At 39.0% G+C, this 12,751-nt stretch overlaps 1 protein-coding gene across 1 annotated transcript; it reads right to left on the reverse strand.

The window, feature by feature from the left end:
• Nucleotides 1-225: 225 nt before the first annotated feature.
• Nucleotides 226-1,766, reverse strand: LOC120077499 (EID1-like F-box protein 3). Its single transcript, XM_039031406.1, has one exon. The coding sequence runs from the start codon at nucleotides 1,491-1,493 to the stop codon at nucleotides 522-524; it is 972 nt and encodes a 323-aa protein (XP_038887334.1). The 5' UTR covers nucleotides 1,494-1,766; the 3' UTR covers nucleotides 226-521.
• Nucleotides 1,767-12,751: the final 10,985 nt, after the last annotated feature.

Genomic DNA, 12,751 nt, shown 5'->3' on the forward strand with positions numbered 1-12,751 from the left:
TGCATTCCCTTCAATTACAAAGAGAATAATTTTCTTTATATAAAAAAATATCATGTGACAATTTGTGATTGCAAACTAAGATGTGCTGCACAAAGATGTGTGTAACTCGAATGCATTAAAATATTTTTCTAATATCTACGAGTAAATCCTTAGTTCGTGTAGAAACTGAAAATGTTGGAATAGGATTTTGAATAAGAAAACTGAATAAAATGGGAAATGTCCAAATTAGTGTAATTAAAAAAGAAAATGATTGTGATTAGAATAATACTGATAATCAGTGTATTGGAAACACCATTGTAAGTTGAAAGTCAGTATAATCAGTGTATAGGAAACAGAATTGTATGTTGAAAGTTGTAAAGGTGAGCAGTGACCAGCATTCCAAAATACGCAATTCTGCCGTTTTCAACCTGTCTGTGATCTGTTGCTCACTTTGTTACCGCTCCTCAGTTTCTAAACTTGTTCTATCTAGTCCTTTGTCTTCAATTTCAACAACTTTTCTATTCCCAAATGCAAGATCCATTCTACTCCATCCCCATCTTCAACTTCATACTAATCTGTGCCGTGGACGCCGCCTCTCCCTGCAGTTCGTCCGTCACTGTCCGATCATCGAACCTAATCTCACGAACATCTCCATAACACTCCACCTCTTCTTCCTCGTCCTCTTCCTCGCTGTTTCCTTCATCGTCCTCCGACGATAAAGGAACGAGCCAACAAGAGCCATGTAAATGCCCGTTCACACACACGAAATATTCGAGTCCTCCGTCGTGCGTCCCGAGCCGCCTCGCCACGCTCTTCGGCACGAGCCGAGCCGATGTCATACTCCACACCCGAGCCCCACAATAGGGGCATCTGGTTCTTTCTTCCAACCTCACTTGACGTTTAATCAAGAATGCCCTAGTTTTCGATCTCATAAATCCCCTAAATATTCCTCTGTAAATCCCTAAATCATCCTCATCCCTCCCGTTGGAATGCTCGCAAGGATCGCTCACGTAAAGCAAATCCCCTCGGCATTTCTTCGTCAGGAAGCTTCGGCCTGAGGTTTTAGAAAAGCGCGACTCATGAACGAAGTGTCCTGGCAGGGGCTGATCCACCTTGAAATGGCGGCTGGATTGACAACCGCAGCAGAAGAACATCAACTTAGCGAGCGCGTTCCATCCACCGCCGACTCGAACATTAGGAGCTCCGGTGGTCAATGCAGCTAACATTCGAGGAGCTCGATTGAAACAGAGTTCTCGCCACAGCAATCTCTCAGCTATGGCTCGAAGCTTTCGATTAAGAGAAGCGGTGGTGCAAAGCGTTCGCAAGTCCCACTTGATCGTCTGAAATACGAGAAGAAGTATGCGCTCGTTGAGGATGCCAGAGTCGTCGGAGTCGGAACCCTGCAGCGACGCTGAAGGTCTGAATCTCCGGTTGCTATTTGCGTCCATTTTTTTTTTCATTTTCTTTTTTAATTGTAGGTTTTGTCGAGGACACGGGACAGCAAAGGCGGTCATATATTATGTGTTAGTGTGAGTTGAAACGGACACGTGTCGGTGTATTGGTTGGTTGCGATATGAAGAAACGTGTATGGGAGGAGTGGACACGCGTCGGAATCGCATTGCTTAATTTGAGTAGAGAATCCAGAGGAAGCGTCAGCAGTTGAGGAGAGAGGAACACGTGTCCAATTTGGGTGTGAAAATTTAATTAGGAAAATATCTAATCCATCTGGTCGCTAAAATATCTGGAGTTTTGATCAATGCGTTGACACGAGTCCCTCCACTACCTTTACCCACAAGACTTCCCAATCCTTTTCTTTTTGCTTGGTATCCGTTCTTTTCCCCGCCAATGTACCTTGGAACTCTTTCTCGCTTAATGACTATGTTGTTTTCTTTCGTTAAAAATTAACTCTGTTTTTTATTTTGAAATTTAAGAAATAAATTAAAGTAAATCTCAATTTTTTTTTTTTTTTTTAAAGATACGAAATTGAATCTTCAACCTTTAAAGTGAAAAGTTATGTCAAATACCATTGACTTAAATTAATTTTTAATAAATAAATTCAACTTAAGAATTAGTTGTAAAATATATTGAAATCTATGGACTAAATCAAGGCTAGACTCGAAATCTAAAGGTAAAAAAAAATATATTTTTTCCTAATTCTTTATAAAGAGGTATTAATTTGTAATTTCATTTTATGAGTATTTACAAACGCAAGCCTGTCTATCATGATAGTTGAAACCAACCCAAGGCTACTAAAAAGTGGAAGACTATTCGGTTGGCTTTCCGTTAGGTATATTGTTAAAGAAATTCCAATTTTCAATTATTTTTTTGGGCTCATACGTCTTTCTTGTCCCTGATGCACGCTGCACGAGATAAGAGTCCATTTAATCTAATGCCCGATAAGTGGGCACGTGTCTGCATGACCATCCCAGATCGAAACGTGGCAGCACCTAGAAACTTTGATGAGTGGATTTGGGAGGCATGTGGAAGATACCAAGGAAGAAATGGATGTGACACTTGGCGTGGACCACATTTGAGTATGGTGCGGAATATTGTTTGGGAGTAAAGATGTATTAGATATTTTCCAGTTTCTCTTTCTCCAAAGGCAAGCACTGTAGCAGCATAAAATTCGTACCTTTGAATATCTTTAAAATATTAAATAAAGGAAAAAAAAGATAGTAAATAGGGCCCAGGGATGAACACCAAAGTCGATCAAACTGAATCAAGTTGACCAAATTGAAAATTTGTTTCTACTTAAAATTTTGTGCAAATCGAATTTTACATATTAATTCAATTTGGCCACCGATCGGACTGTGAAAACCCTAGTAGTACCTCTTATGAATGTTTGTTTATTTTGAATTAATCCAATCCGATAATTGTTCATTAGTATTACTGTGGTGGGGAAAGACCTATCTAGCTTGCAATAACACAAACCCCAAGTATCAAGAAAGGAATAGAGTGAAAATCATAGAAAAATATTCCTAGTGTATATTTGATGGAGTAGGGGAAAATTACAAGTACTACGGGAGTAAGAGAAAATCTTGCATACTCTATGTCCCAAAATGATATATTGTCCACTTTATTATGAGCATAAATTCTCATGGTAGTGAATTAGGTTAAAGAGTTTAGCTGGTTAATCGAGGATCATTGGAGTCTATGATCTATAAGCTCATTAGTTCCCGACTAAACCTTAGAATAGTGTGATGAACGAATTTAAAGTATTCAAATTTGGTTTTTGGAGTAAAGCGTTAAATATATACAATATATTTAAGCTAACGTTTAATTGTGAATTAAACATAAAGAGAGAGAAAATAAGAGATATTTAAATAAGATTTAAATATCAAGATTATGAATAGGGATTCATATAAATTGGGATAAATGTTGGATTTAATATTAAATTAAATTAATTAAATTATTTAATATTAATTTAACTTTAAAATTGATTATTAGAATTAATTTTGAAATTAAATAGAATTGGTCAAAATTATATTAAAAGTCAAATGGTTGTCTACGTAAAAAATACAATGGAAATCAAATTATTGACTTCTGACTTTTGAAAGTCAAAATGTCAGATTTATTGACTTTGGACTTTGAGAATCAAACTTTGACCAAGTTAGTGGAAAGAATCCACCATTTGTGAGTGGGAAATACCAATTTTTGCATGGCTAAGTGTTGTCTTCATTTGGAGATATTTGTCTCATCAAATCCCACTTTGAGTTAGTGGATTTTTTAGTGTCAAATTCTCATCAAACTCAAAGTTGCATGTTTTCATGTAATGGTCTTTAAAAGAGAGTGTTTAATATTTTTGAATCATTCTTGGTCATAGTGGGTTTTGATGAGATTATGTGATTATCTCATCCCTTTTTTCTCTCAAAGGTTTAGCATTTTTCCTCTCCAAATTAGTCACTCACCGGATTCCACCATCCCGTTCTAAGGCCAAAGAATAGTCGGAAAGACTCTCATGGTGGTCTACGAACCGTTCATGAGGAGATTGGGGCTGATTTGGAGAAGATTCAAAGACTACAAACGTTGTATTCTTTTCTCCTTTTTCTTGTTTTATTGCATGCATGTTTATCTTTGCAATTAATCTAATTATAGTACTTTAGATCCATTTTTTCCCGTTGCGCATGTGTTCGTTCCATCAGAGGCTAGGGTATGATTTTGCACCAAATCAATACTTGTCCTAAATGGGCTAATAAGGTGAATTTATATGGAGAAGAGTTTACCTCTTCTCCAAGTATTACCCTTTTCACCCTTGATGCCAATTAATTAAATAACCCCTTATTTAATTAATTGAAACATTAATTAAATAACCATATATTAAATATAATTTAATATATAGTTAATTAATTAAAATATAAACATCACATGCATGTTTATATGCTTCCACCTCTCTGACATTATAACTAATTAAATATTCATGAATCTAATTCACATGAATTAAATATTTGAATCTCATTCAAGTATTTCTCTCTAACATAATTTGAATTATAGATCACTTCTATAATTAATTATATATTAATCACATTAATATGCAATTTTCTCAATTGATTTGAACAATTTAAATCATTCCTCATTAATATCCTTTAGTGAGCTAACAAGGGGACCTGGTGGACTTACAGATCAAAAGCTCCAACGATGTGAGATCAATATTTGTTAGCTGTGGGTACACTCCACTAAAGTGAAGGATCTCTTAACAAAGAGTTCCATGAGCGCGTTCGGATCGCTCCAATTTCACCGTGACTGAAATACACCATATACATTCAAACGCACAGTTATGCAAACAAACAGTAATTAACGATATGCTTTGAACAACAAAATAACAAGGGAAAGAGTTCTCATACCAGTTGAAGATGCTCTTCTAACTATGGAACTCAACGCAGTGGAAGACCTCTACTCGAACAACCAACGACCAGCAGATGCGTCGACTATAGTAGCACGAACAACTGCAAACACACGAACGCAGCGGGGACGACACCACTAGAAAGAAGCCTTAGGTATTCTCGGAGTGAGAACCCAAAGCGTGGTCTTCGGTGAGTTTGGTAGAGGTAGGAGGACGAACTGATCGTGTAGGCGATAAGCAAGTGGGAGAGAATATGAAGCAATCGCATAGCAAAATGCTTATCACTTAGAAGAAACTACACGATCGTGTAGATTTTACTAAATGATCGTTTAGAAAATAGTAGGCAATTGTTTAGCAAACATGACACACTATACGATTGTTTAGGAAAGCTAACCAATCGTTTAGGACTTAGTGTGCGATCGTTTAGGAGCTAGGTAAGCAATTATTTAGGCTCGAGGTATGCGATCGTTTAGGCGCTGAGTGACTATCATATAGGCTCTCGACTTAAGCGATCGTTTACGTTTCCACACCAATGCAAACATTTAGCTAATTATATCATATATAATTAACCAGTCCAATTATATCATATATAATCGAACTTTCTCTTGTCAATTTAAACATTTCAATTTAACCCAAACACTATTCTCGAATTTATCCAAACTACCCAGGGGACTAATGGACATGTGGCTGAAGCTCCAACGGTCCGTGAATAGCTGACTAAACTCTTTAACCACGAGATCTACCATCCGTTAACTGTCAGGCATTCCACTAAAGACCAACAGCTGAACTCTTCTTACCATAGATATATTTTCTATGTCCATCGATATAACCAATCATGAGACGATGACCCTTCACAGGTGCTTGTAAGTACAGCTGGGCCAAATTACTGTTTTTCCCCTGTAGTTACATTTCAAATCCTTAAGGTACAACTGATTCCTCTAAATGAAACAATACAACATAGTCCAACTAGTTTGAACACCTCTCGGGCAAAAGAGAAGGTGTGTGGCATCACATTGTTCAAGCCCTGAAATCACCCTTAAAGGAGTTATATATTCTACTTACCCTGCCTCGGGAAGGAGTGAATTCCATCTTGTGCAGCTGAGTTCCCAACTCCAAATCAGAACGAAATCTCCAAAATGGTGTAGGTTTGAATCGGCGACCTACGCCACTCACACCTATACAAATCAAGAACCGCTCTCAATGGCAGGAGTTCCTAACTCACTCAGGATTGAGGTCATGTTACTATGATCATCCTAGTGAAGTGAAGTTCTGTCATGAACGGTGTTATATAATGAGACGATAACACTTCGTGGTCAGGTCTTATACAAACTCTTTGTATAGGAGCCCCCCGCTCACATGTCCTCAACACGAATGATCAGGATTAGACCATCTGTGACAAGTCTATAATATTTGTGACCATTCCACAAAGCGGGCGCACATCCGTAGCGTTACCAGAATAAGGTTTCCTCTATATCCCATAATACTCACAGACCATTTTGGTTATCACTCAAGACATGATCCATTTGTATATCGCTACATAATGCTTGAGTCACATACAGATAATCAGGGATTTTATGTTTATTGGTTTGTAGTAAAGCAAATAAAACATGCAATTGAGCAAAAATACAAGAATGTGAAGTAAAAATATCATATATTATACAACATAAGTGTTTGTAAAACTGTTTACAAACTACAGGACACGAGACTTTAGGGCATCAACCCCACAATCTCCCACTGTCCTAAAGCGAGAGTAGGGTGTACAATAACTAGTACAAAACAATAACTAAGGCATAAAGCCCAGTACAGAAAATGTCCCACTTGCCCTAGTCCAGCCGCAGGTAATCCTATAGACCCATGCCCGTAAGATGACCCTCAAAACACTGTAGCTGTGAGAGCCTTCATAAACGAGTCACAACATGTGCTCCGAAGCTATCTTCATGAAACGATATCACGTCCTTCTGATGCACTATCTCGCGGATCAGATGATACTTCGCTCTATGTATTTGCCGCGAACTGTGACTGCTCAGCTCCTTGGAGTTTTGCCACTGCCCCATTATTATCAACAATATAGGGTAATGGGCCTAGATATATCTGGAACAACTTCCAGTTCTGTTAAGAACTTCCTGAGCCAAACGATCTCCTTAGAAGCTTTGCAAGCCGCTACGTACTCCGCCTCCATAGTGGAGTTCGCGATGCACCCTTGCTTAGTGCTACACCACACTACAGCTCCTCCGTTAAGAGTAAAGACTGACCCTGATGTGGACTTGCGAGAGTCCTTATCAGTCTGAAAGTCAGAATCTGTGTATCCTGTAAGTATTAAATCCCTAGAACCATACACGAGCATATAGTCTCTTGTTCTCCGAAGATACTTGAGGATGTTCTTCACTGCAGTCCAGTGACCCTGGCCTGGGTTAGACTTATACCTACTGACTATGCCCACAGTGTAGCAGATGTTTAGATGAGTACAAAGCATCACATACATCAAACTGCCAATGGCAGATGGATATGGGACCCATCTCATCTCCTCAACATCTTGAGGCGTCTTAGGACACATATCCTTAGACAAAGTGATTCCATGCCTGAACGGCAGTAGGCCCTCTTGGAGACTTGCATCGAATACTTAAGCAACATCTTGTAAATGTACGATGCCTGAGATAGTGCTAGCACTTTGTTCTTACGATCCCGAAAGATCTGTATACCTAGAACAAACTGAGCCTCTCTCAAATCTTTCATTTGGGATTGGGTCGCTAGCCAGTTCTTAACTGCAGTTAGTAGACCTACATCATTTCCAATAAGTAGGATATCGCCTACGTACAACACTAAGAAGACTACTGAAGCGTTGATGATCTTCTTGTAGACACAAGGTTCATCAACATTTTGGTAAATGTCATACGACTTGATCGCAGTATCAAATCTTATGTTCCAAGATTGAGACACCTGTTTCAGTCCATAAATTGACCGATTCAGTTTGCAAACCTTTTTCTTTTGACCTTGGGCTATGAATCCCTCGAATTGCACCATATAAATGGTCTCCTCAAGATTGCCATTTAGAAAGGCCGTCTTGATGTCCATTTGCCAGATCTCATAGTTATAATAAGCTGCAATGGATAGAAGAATGGGATTGACTTTAACATGGCAACATGTGAGAAAGTCTCCTCATACTCGACTTCTTCTACCTGGATATAACCCTTTGCCACAAGTCGAGCCTTGAAGGTCTGTACCTTCTTATCAGTACACCGTTTGCGCTTGTAGATCCATTTACAACCTATAGGTCGTGCCCCATCAGGCTGATCTACAAGATCCTATACTGAGTTGAACTACATTGACTCCATCTCGAGATCTATGGCCTTGACCCATTCATCCCCGTCAATATCCTCCATTGCCTTTCGATAAGACAACAGATCCTCAACGTCGCCATTTGCTACCATGGCAAGGATTTCTGTGAAACCCAGATAGCGAACGGGTGGGTTCGCAACCCTCCCACTATGTCGAGATTCCCTCAACTTTTGAGGTAGAACCAACCTACTAGATGAACTCCCATCAACAACTCTTGCTGATGTAGCAGGCTCTTCAATAACTCTTGTTGAAGTTTCAGTAGTTTAATTGGAAAGCTTACGCAACACGAATTTGCTTCGTGAACTGTGCTCCCTTATATGATCCTCTTCTAAGAAAGTAACGTTTGTTGAGACAAACACCCTATTTTCTATCGGATCATAAAAATAACCCCTTCGTGTACCTTTGGGGTAGCCTAAAAATAGACATAACCTCGACCGTGGTTACAACTTCTTGCGATTAGCCTCAAGCACATGTGCAGGGCAACCCCAAATGCGGAAGTGACGTAAACTAGCTTTACGCTCGTTCCACAACTCCATAGGTATTCTTGCAATACTCTTAAAGGGAACACAGTTGAGTATGTATACTACAATCTCCACTACGAAACCCCAAAACGAGTTTCGTAAGGAAGCGTAACTCATCATCGAGCAAACCATGTCCAACAAGGTCCTATTTCTCCTCTCTGCTACACCATTCTACTGAGGTGTACCCGATGCTGAGAGTTGGGAAATGATTCCATGTTCTATCAAATAGTCCTGGAATGCCGAGTCTAAAAACTTCCCACCTCGATCTGATTGAAGTGTTTTAATCCGTTTATCCAATGCGTTTTCAACTTCAGCCTTGAACTCTTTGAACTTTTCAAATGATTCAGACTTCCGTTGCATAAGTTAAACATACCCATACCTAGAGTAATCATCAGTAAAACTGATAAAATACTCATAGCCACCTCGGGCTCGCACATTCATAGAACCACAAAGGTCAAAATGTACTAACTCAAGAGGCTCATTGGCTCTATAACCTTTTCCAGTAAAAGGTCGTTTAGTCATCTTACCCTCAAGAGAAGATTCGCACACTGGTAAAGAATTTTCTTCTAACTCACTTAGAAGTCCATTCTTCACCAATCTCTCAATCCTATTGAGATTGATGTGCCTTAAACAAAGATGTCAAAGTTGGGCATTTTCTTTTGGAGAAATACGTCGACGTTTTGATTGAGTTACAACATTTCTAAAAAATTCAGTATTATGGAGGAAATTAATGGCTAACGTCCTTAGCACATATAAATTCGATTCCAAATTTACTGTACAAATAAAAACACCATTTTTATGAATAAACGCTTTATCCGCATTAAAAGAGATAGTATATTTACATTGCAATAAACACTTTACAAAAATAAGGTTCCTTTTTAGTTCGGGAACAATATATACATCATTCAAAACAAGAAACATATTCTGTAAAGCTAACTGGAGCCGTCCCACTGCCACAACTAAGACAACGTACTCGATGCCTACTCGCATCGTCATCTCACTAGCCTCCAACTGTCGCCAAGATCTAATCCCCTGAAAAAGAAGAATAAACATGGTTAGTGGCGCCCGAATCAATTATCCAGACTGAATCATCATTCTCCACTAAACAAGTTTCAAGAACTAATAAATCATATTTACCTTTATCGGCCTTGGCTTTAGCCTTGGTTGCTGTCTTCTCTTTCAGATACCGAGGACAGTTCATTTTCCAGTGTCCATCTTGGTTGCAATGGAAACACTTTCCCTTAGTAACTAGTGGACACCTCCTTGGGGTGACAGGTGGTAGGTTAGCAGGCGCCTTCCCTTTTCGCTTACTACCCTTCTTCTTCTTCCCCTTTGTAGAGTTAGAAGTAGAAGGTGCAGACTTCGTTTCTGAGGGTGAACCTCTATGGAATGTCTTAGATGATGAAGCAACATTTTCTTCACCCTTCTTCCTCTCCTTACTTTTCAGTAAAGATTGGTAGGTCTGCAACTCGTTGAGGAGAGTTGTAAGGTTATATTTCACTTTGTTAAGAATCGTGTTGCTAACAAAGTGCAGGAAGATTTTCGACAACGAATGCGGGATAATGCTAACCTAACTGCCCTTATCTATCCTAGACCCATTCATCTCCGCCACATTGAAGTGGACCATCATGTTAAGCACGTGTTCTCGAATAGAGGTGCCTTCCTCCATTTTGGAGTTGAAGATGTGTTTAAGAGCCTCATGCTTGAGCTGTCCAGACGGTTGTCCGAACATCCTCCGTAGGGACTCCATGATCTCACGCACTAAGACCATGGGCTCATGCTTCTTGGCCAACACGTCGTTAAGACTGGCTAAGATATAGGCTCGGGCCTTCTCGTTCGCCCATGTCCAATACTCGTACGTCTCCCGAACATTTCGAGTGGCATTAGGAGGTGGAATAGGAGGACGCTCCTCCGTAAGGACAAACATAAGATCCTTGATGATTAGTATTGTCGTGATAATATGTTTCGAACTAGTGTAGTTCTCACCAGTTAACTTATCGGTGCTTAAAAGAGCAATTGTGGCTAGTCATTTTAAAACCATTGCTGAAAAACGAACGAACTTTTATAAGTCTTTTGCTAAACCGAATTTTAACACCAATTTTAGTTTTAGCAAAATAGTTTTCAAGTACCCTAAGTGATAAAGACTTCTATTTCGCAATGATGCTTCAATAAGGCAGTTGAAACGTCACCGGTGGGTGATCAGATGTCCCTTCACTAGGATGAGACATTCTTAACCATTAGGCAGAACCAACTCTTGGAACTGCACCTAACAGTCACTATTTGTTCGGTCTAGAACTGTTAACCCTTAATAATTCCACGTAAGTGTAACCCTTTGTTTTCAGCCCCAAAATCCCGCCCTAATGCACCCACCGTAGGGAAAAAGCAGATTAGGATAAGAGACTAAGTAACCTTATCCTATATAGGAGATCAAATAAAGAAACATGCAAAATTTCCATCTTATAGGGGGACACTCCCAGAGTGCCTGAGGTGTTGCACAAAACCTTATCCAACTAAGAGGAGAGATTGTGAGATATGTTGTTGCACTCTCCGCTTCCCATTACTATTAACATCTCTCCATCCACCTTGATCTTGACATATCCAAAACCATCCTTTAGGGAGACACTCCCAGAGTGCCACGAGGTCGAGGATAGATCTCACGGTGTGAACAATAAAGGAAGAAACATGAGAGATTTAAATGAAGCATCAGATGCCCCAAGTACCTCCCACTGAATGTTCTACCTAGGGGTTCATTAACTTAGACCATCCGGCTACTGATTTTAATCTAAGTCAATTTTAATCCGCTCAAAAACAACTTTTGTCTTTGAAATTAAACAAGTTCAAGTAGTCATATTAAACTCTTTAATGGACTGTTCTTAACCTTGCATGCATGCATCAAATCTATCTAATTCACTTTTCCATGCAGGTTCCCAGGTAGGGGTGTTTCGTTTCCATCACCTTAAATACCCCAGCCTAGACAGAACCCGCCTTAGACAAAAGGTCCTTTATAGATAGATTTTCTATACTTTAAACTTTTATTAGTCAATTTAATCCTATTAAACTGATTAAAAGGTTAAAGCTTAAGGTTGCTAATCATATTAGAACCGTGATCTTAGGTCAATCTCATCCAAGTTTTAAAACACTTTTAAAACCATGATTCAAACCTAACTTGGTATGCATGTCTTCCTTAAATTTCCTTATGACCTTTATAAAAGAAACAACTAGGACCACATTGCCACATAACTAGGTATTCATAACACTTGTAAATTTAACCTATGTATCATGTTTCATGCAATGTTCGTTCATTACTATACATAACTTTTATATACAAGTAACGAACCAAGCAAACATGCTCCATACACCCTTATACTATAACACTTATAATATAGAGATGATGCATGTCTATGCTTTATGCATGCATAAATATAACTCTTATATTATATGATGTATGAGCATCCTCTTATGTAATTTAAATCATGCTTCTCTAAATCATAATACTTATAATAAAGAGATGATGCATGACAAATGCATAACCTAAGGTGGGATTTCTTCTATATGGCATATCATATGACATATAAATAAACATACATCCTATGTACATTCACAAAGATTAATGGACCAGGATAAACCACCTCAAAATTAGAAGTAAAAACTCTATCTATTACATTTTCCACCGAGCAAATCGGTTCACAGGCGAACCGGGTCTTAAACACCGGGCGAAGCTCCCATCGTTTAGTAAATGTAGCTGGGTATACGATCGAGTACCAATAACTATACGATGAAGCATGTGGAACCCGATCGTTTAGTGCACAAGACAAAAATATGCGAGTTCTAAACGATTGTTTAGACGACAACGTAGCTGCGAAGCCCAATCGTCTAGACAATCGCTTAATAAGCAATTAAGTAGATGATTTACTCTGCGATCATGTAGTCAGTAACTAAGCGATGAAGCTTGCTGAGCAACATGATCATCTAGTGCGCGTGCACCAACCAACTCCCGAGTATCCGATACTTAACGATCGTCTACCCCACTGTTTACATGACTTGACCAATGCTTGGTCGTCTTCATCCTTGAAGA

This window comes from Benincasa hispida, chromosome 5 (assembly GCF_009727055.1).
Source record: "Benincasa hispida cultivar B227 chromosome 5, ASM972705v1, whole genome shotgun sequence".
In the NCBI taxonomy this organism is placed as follows: Eukaryota; Viridiplantae; Streptophyta; class Magnoliopsida; order Cucurbitales; family Cucurbitaceae; genus Benincasa; species Benincasa hispida.

Excerpts from the sequence above, each read along its gene's own strand:
- LOC120077499 (XM_039031406.1), bottom strand. The coding sequence starts at position 1,493 with ATGACCGCCTTTGCTGTCCCGTGTCCTCGACAAAACCTACAATTAAAA.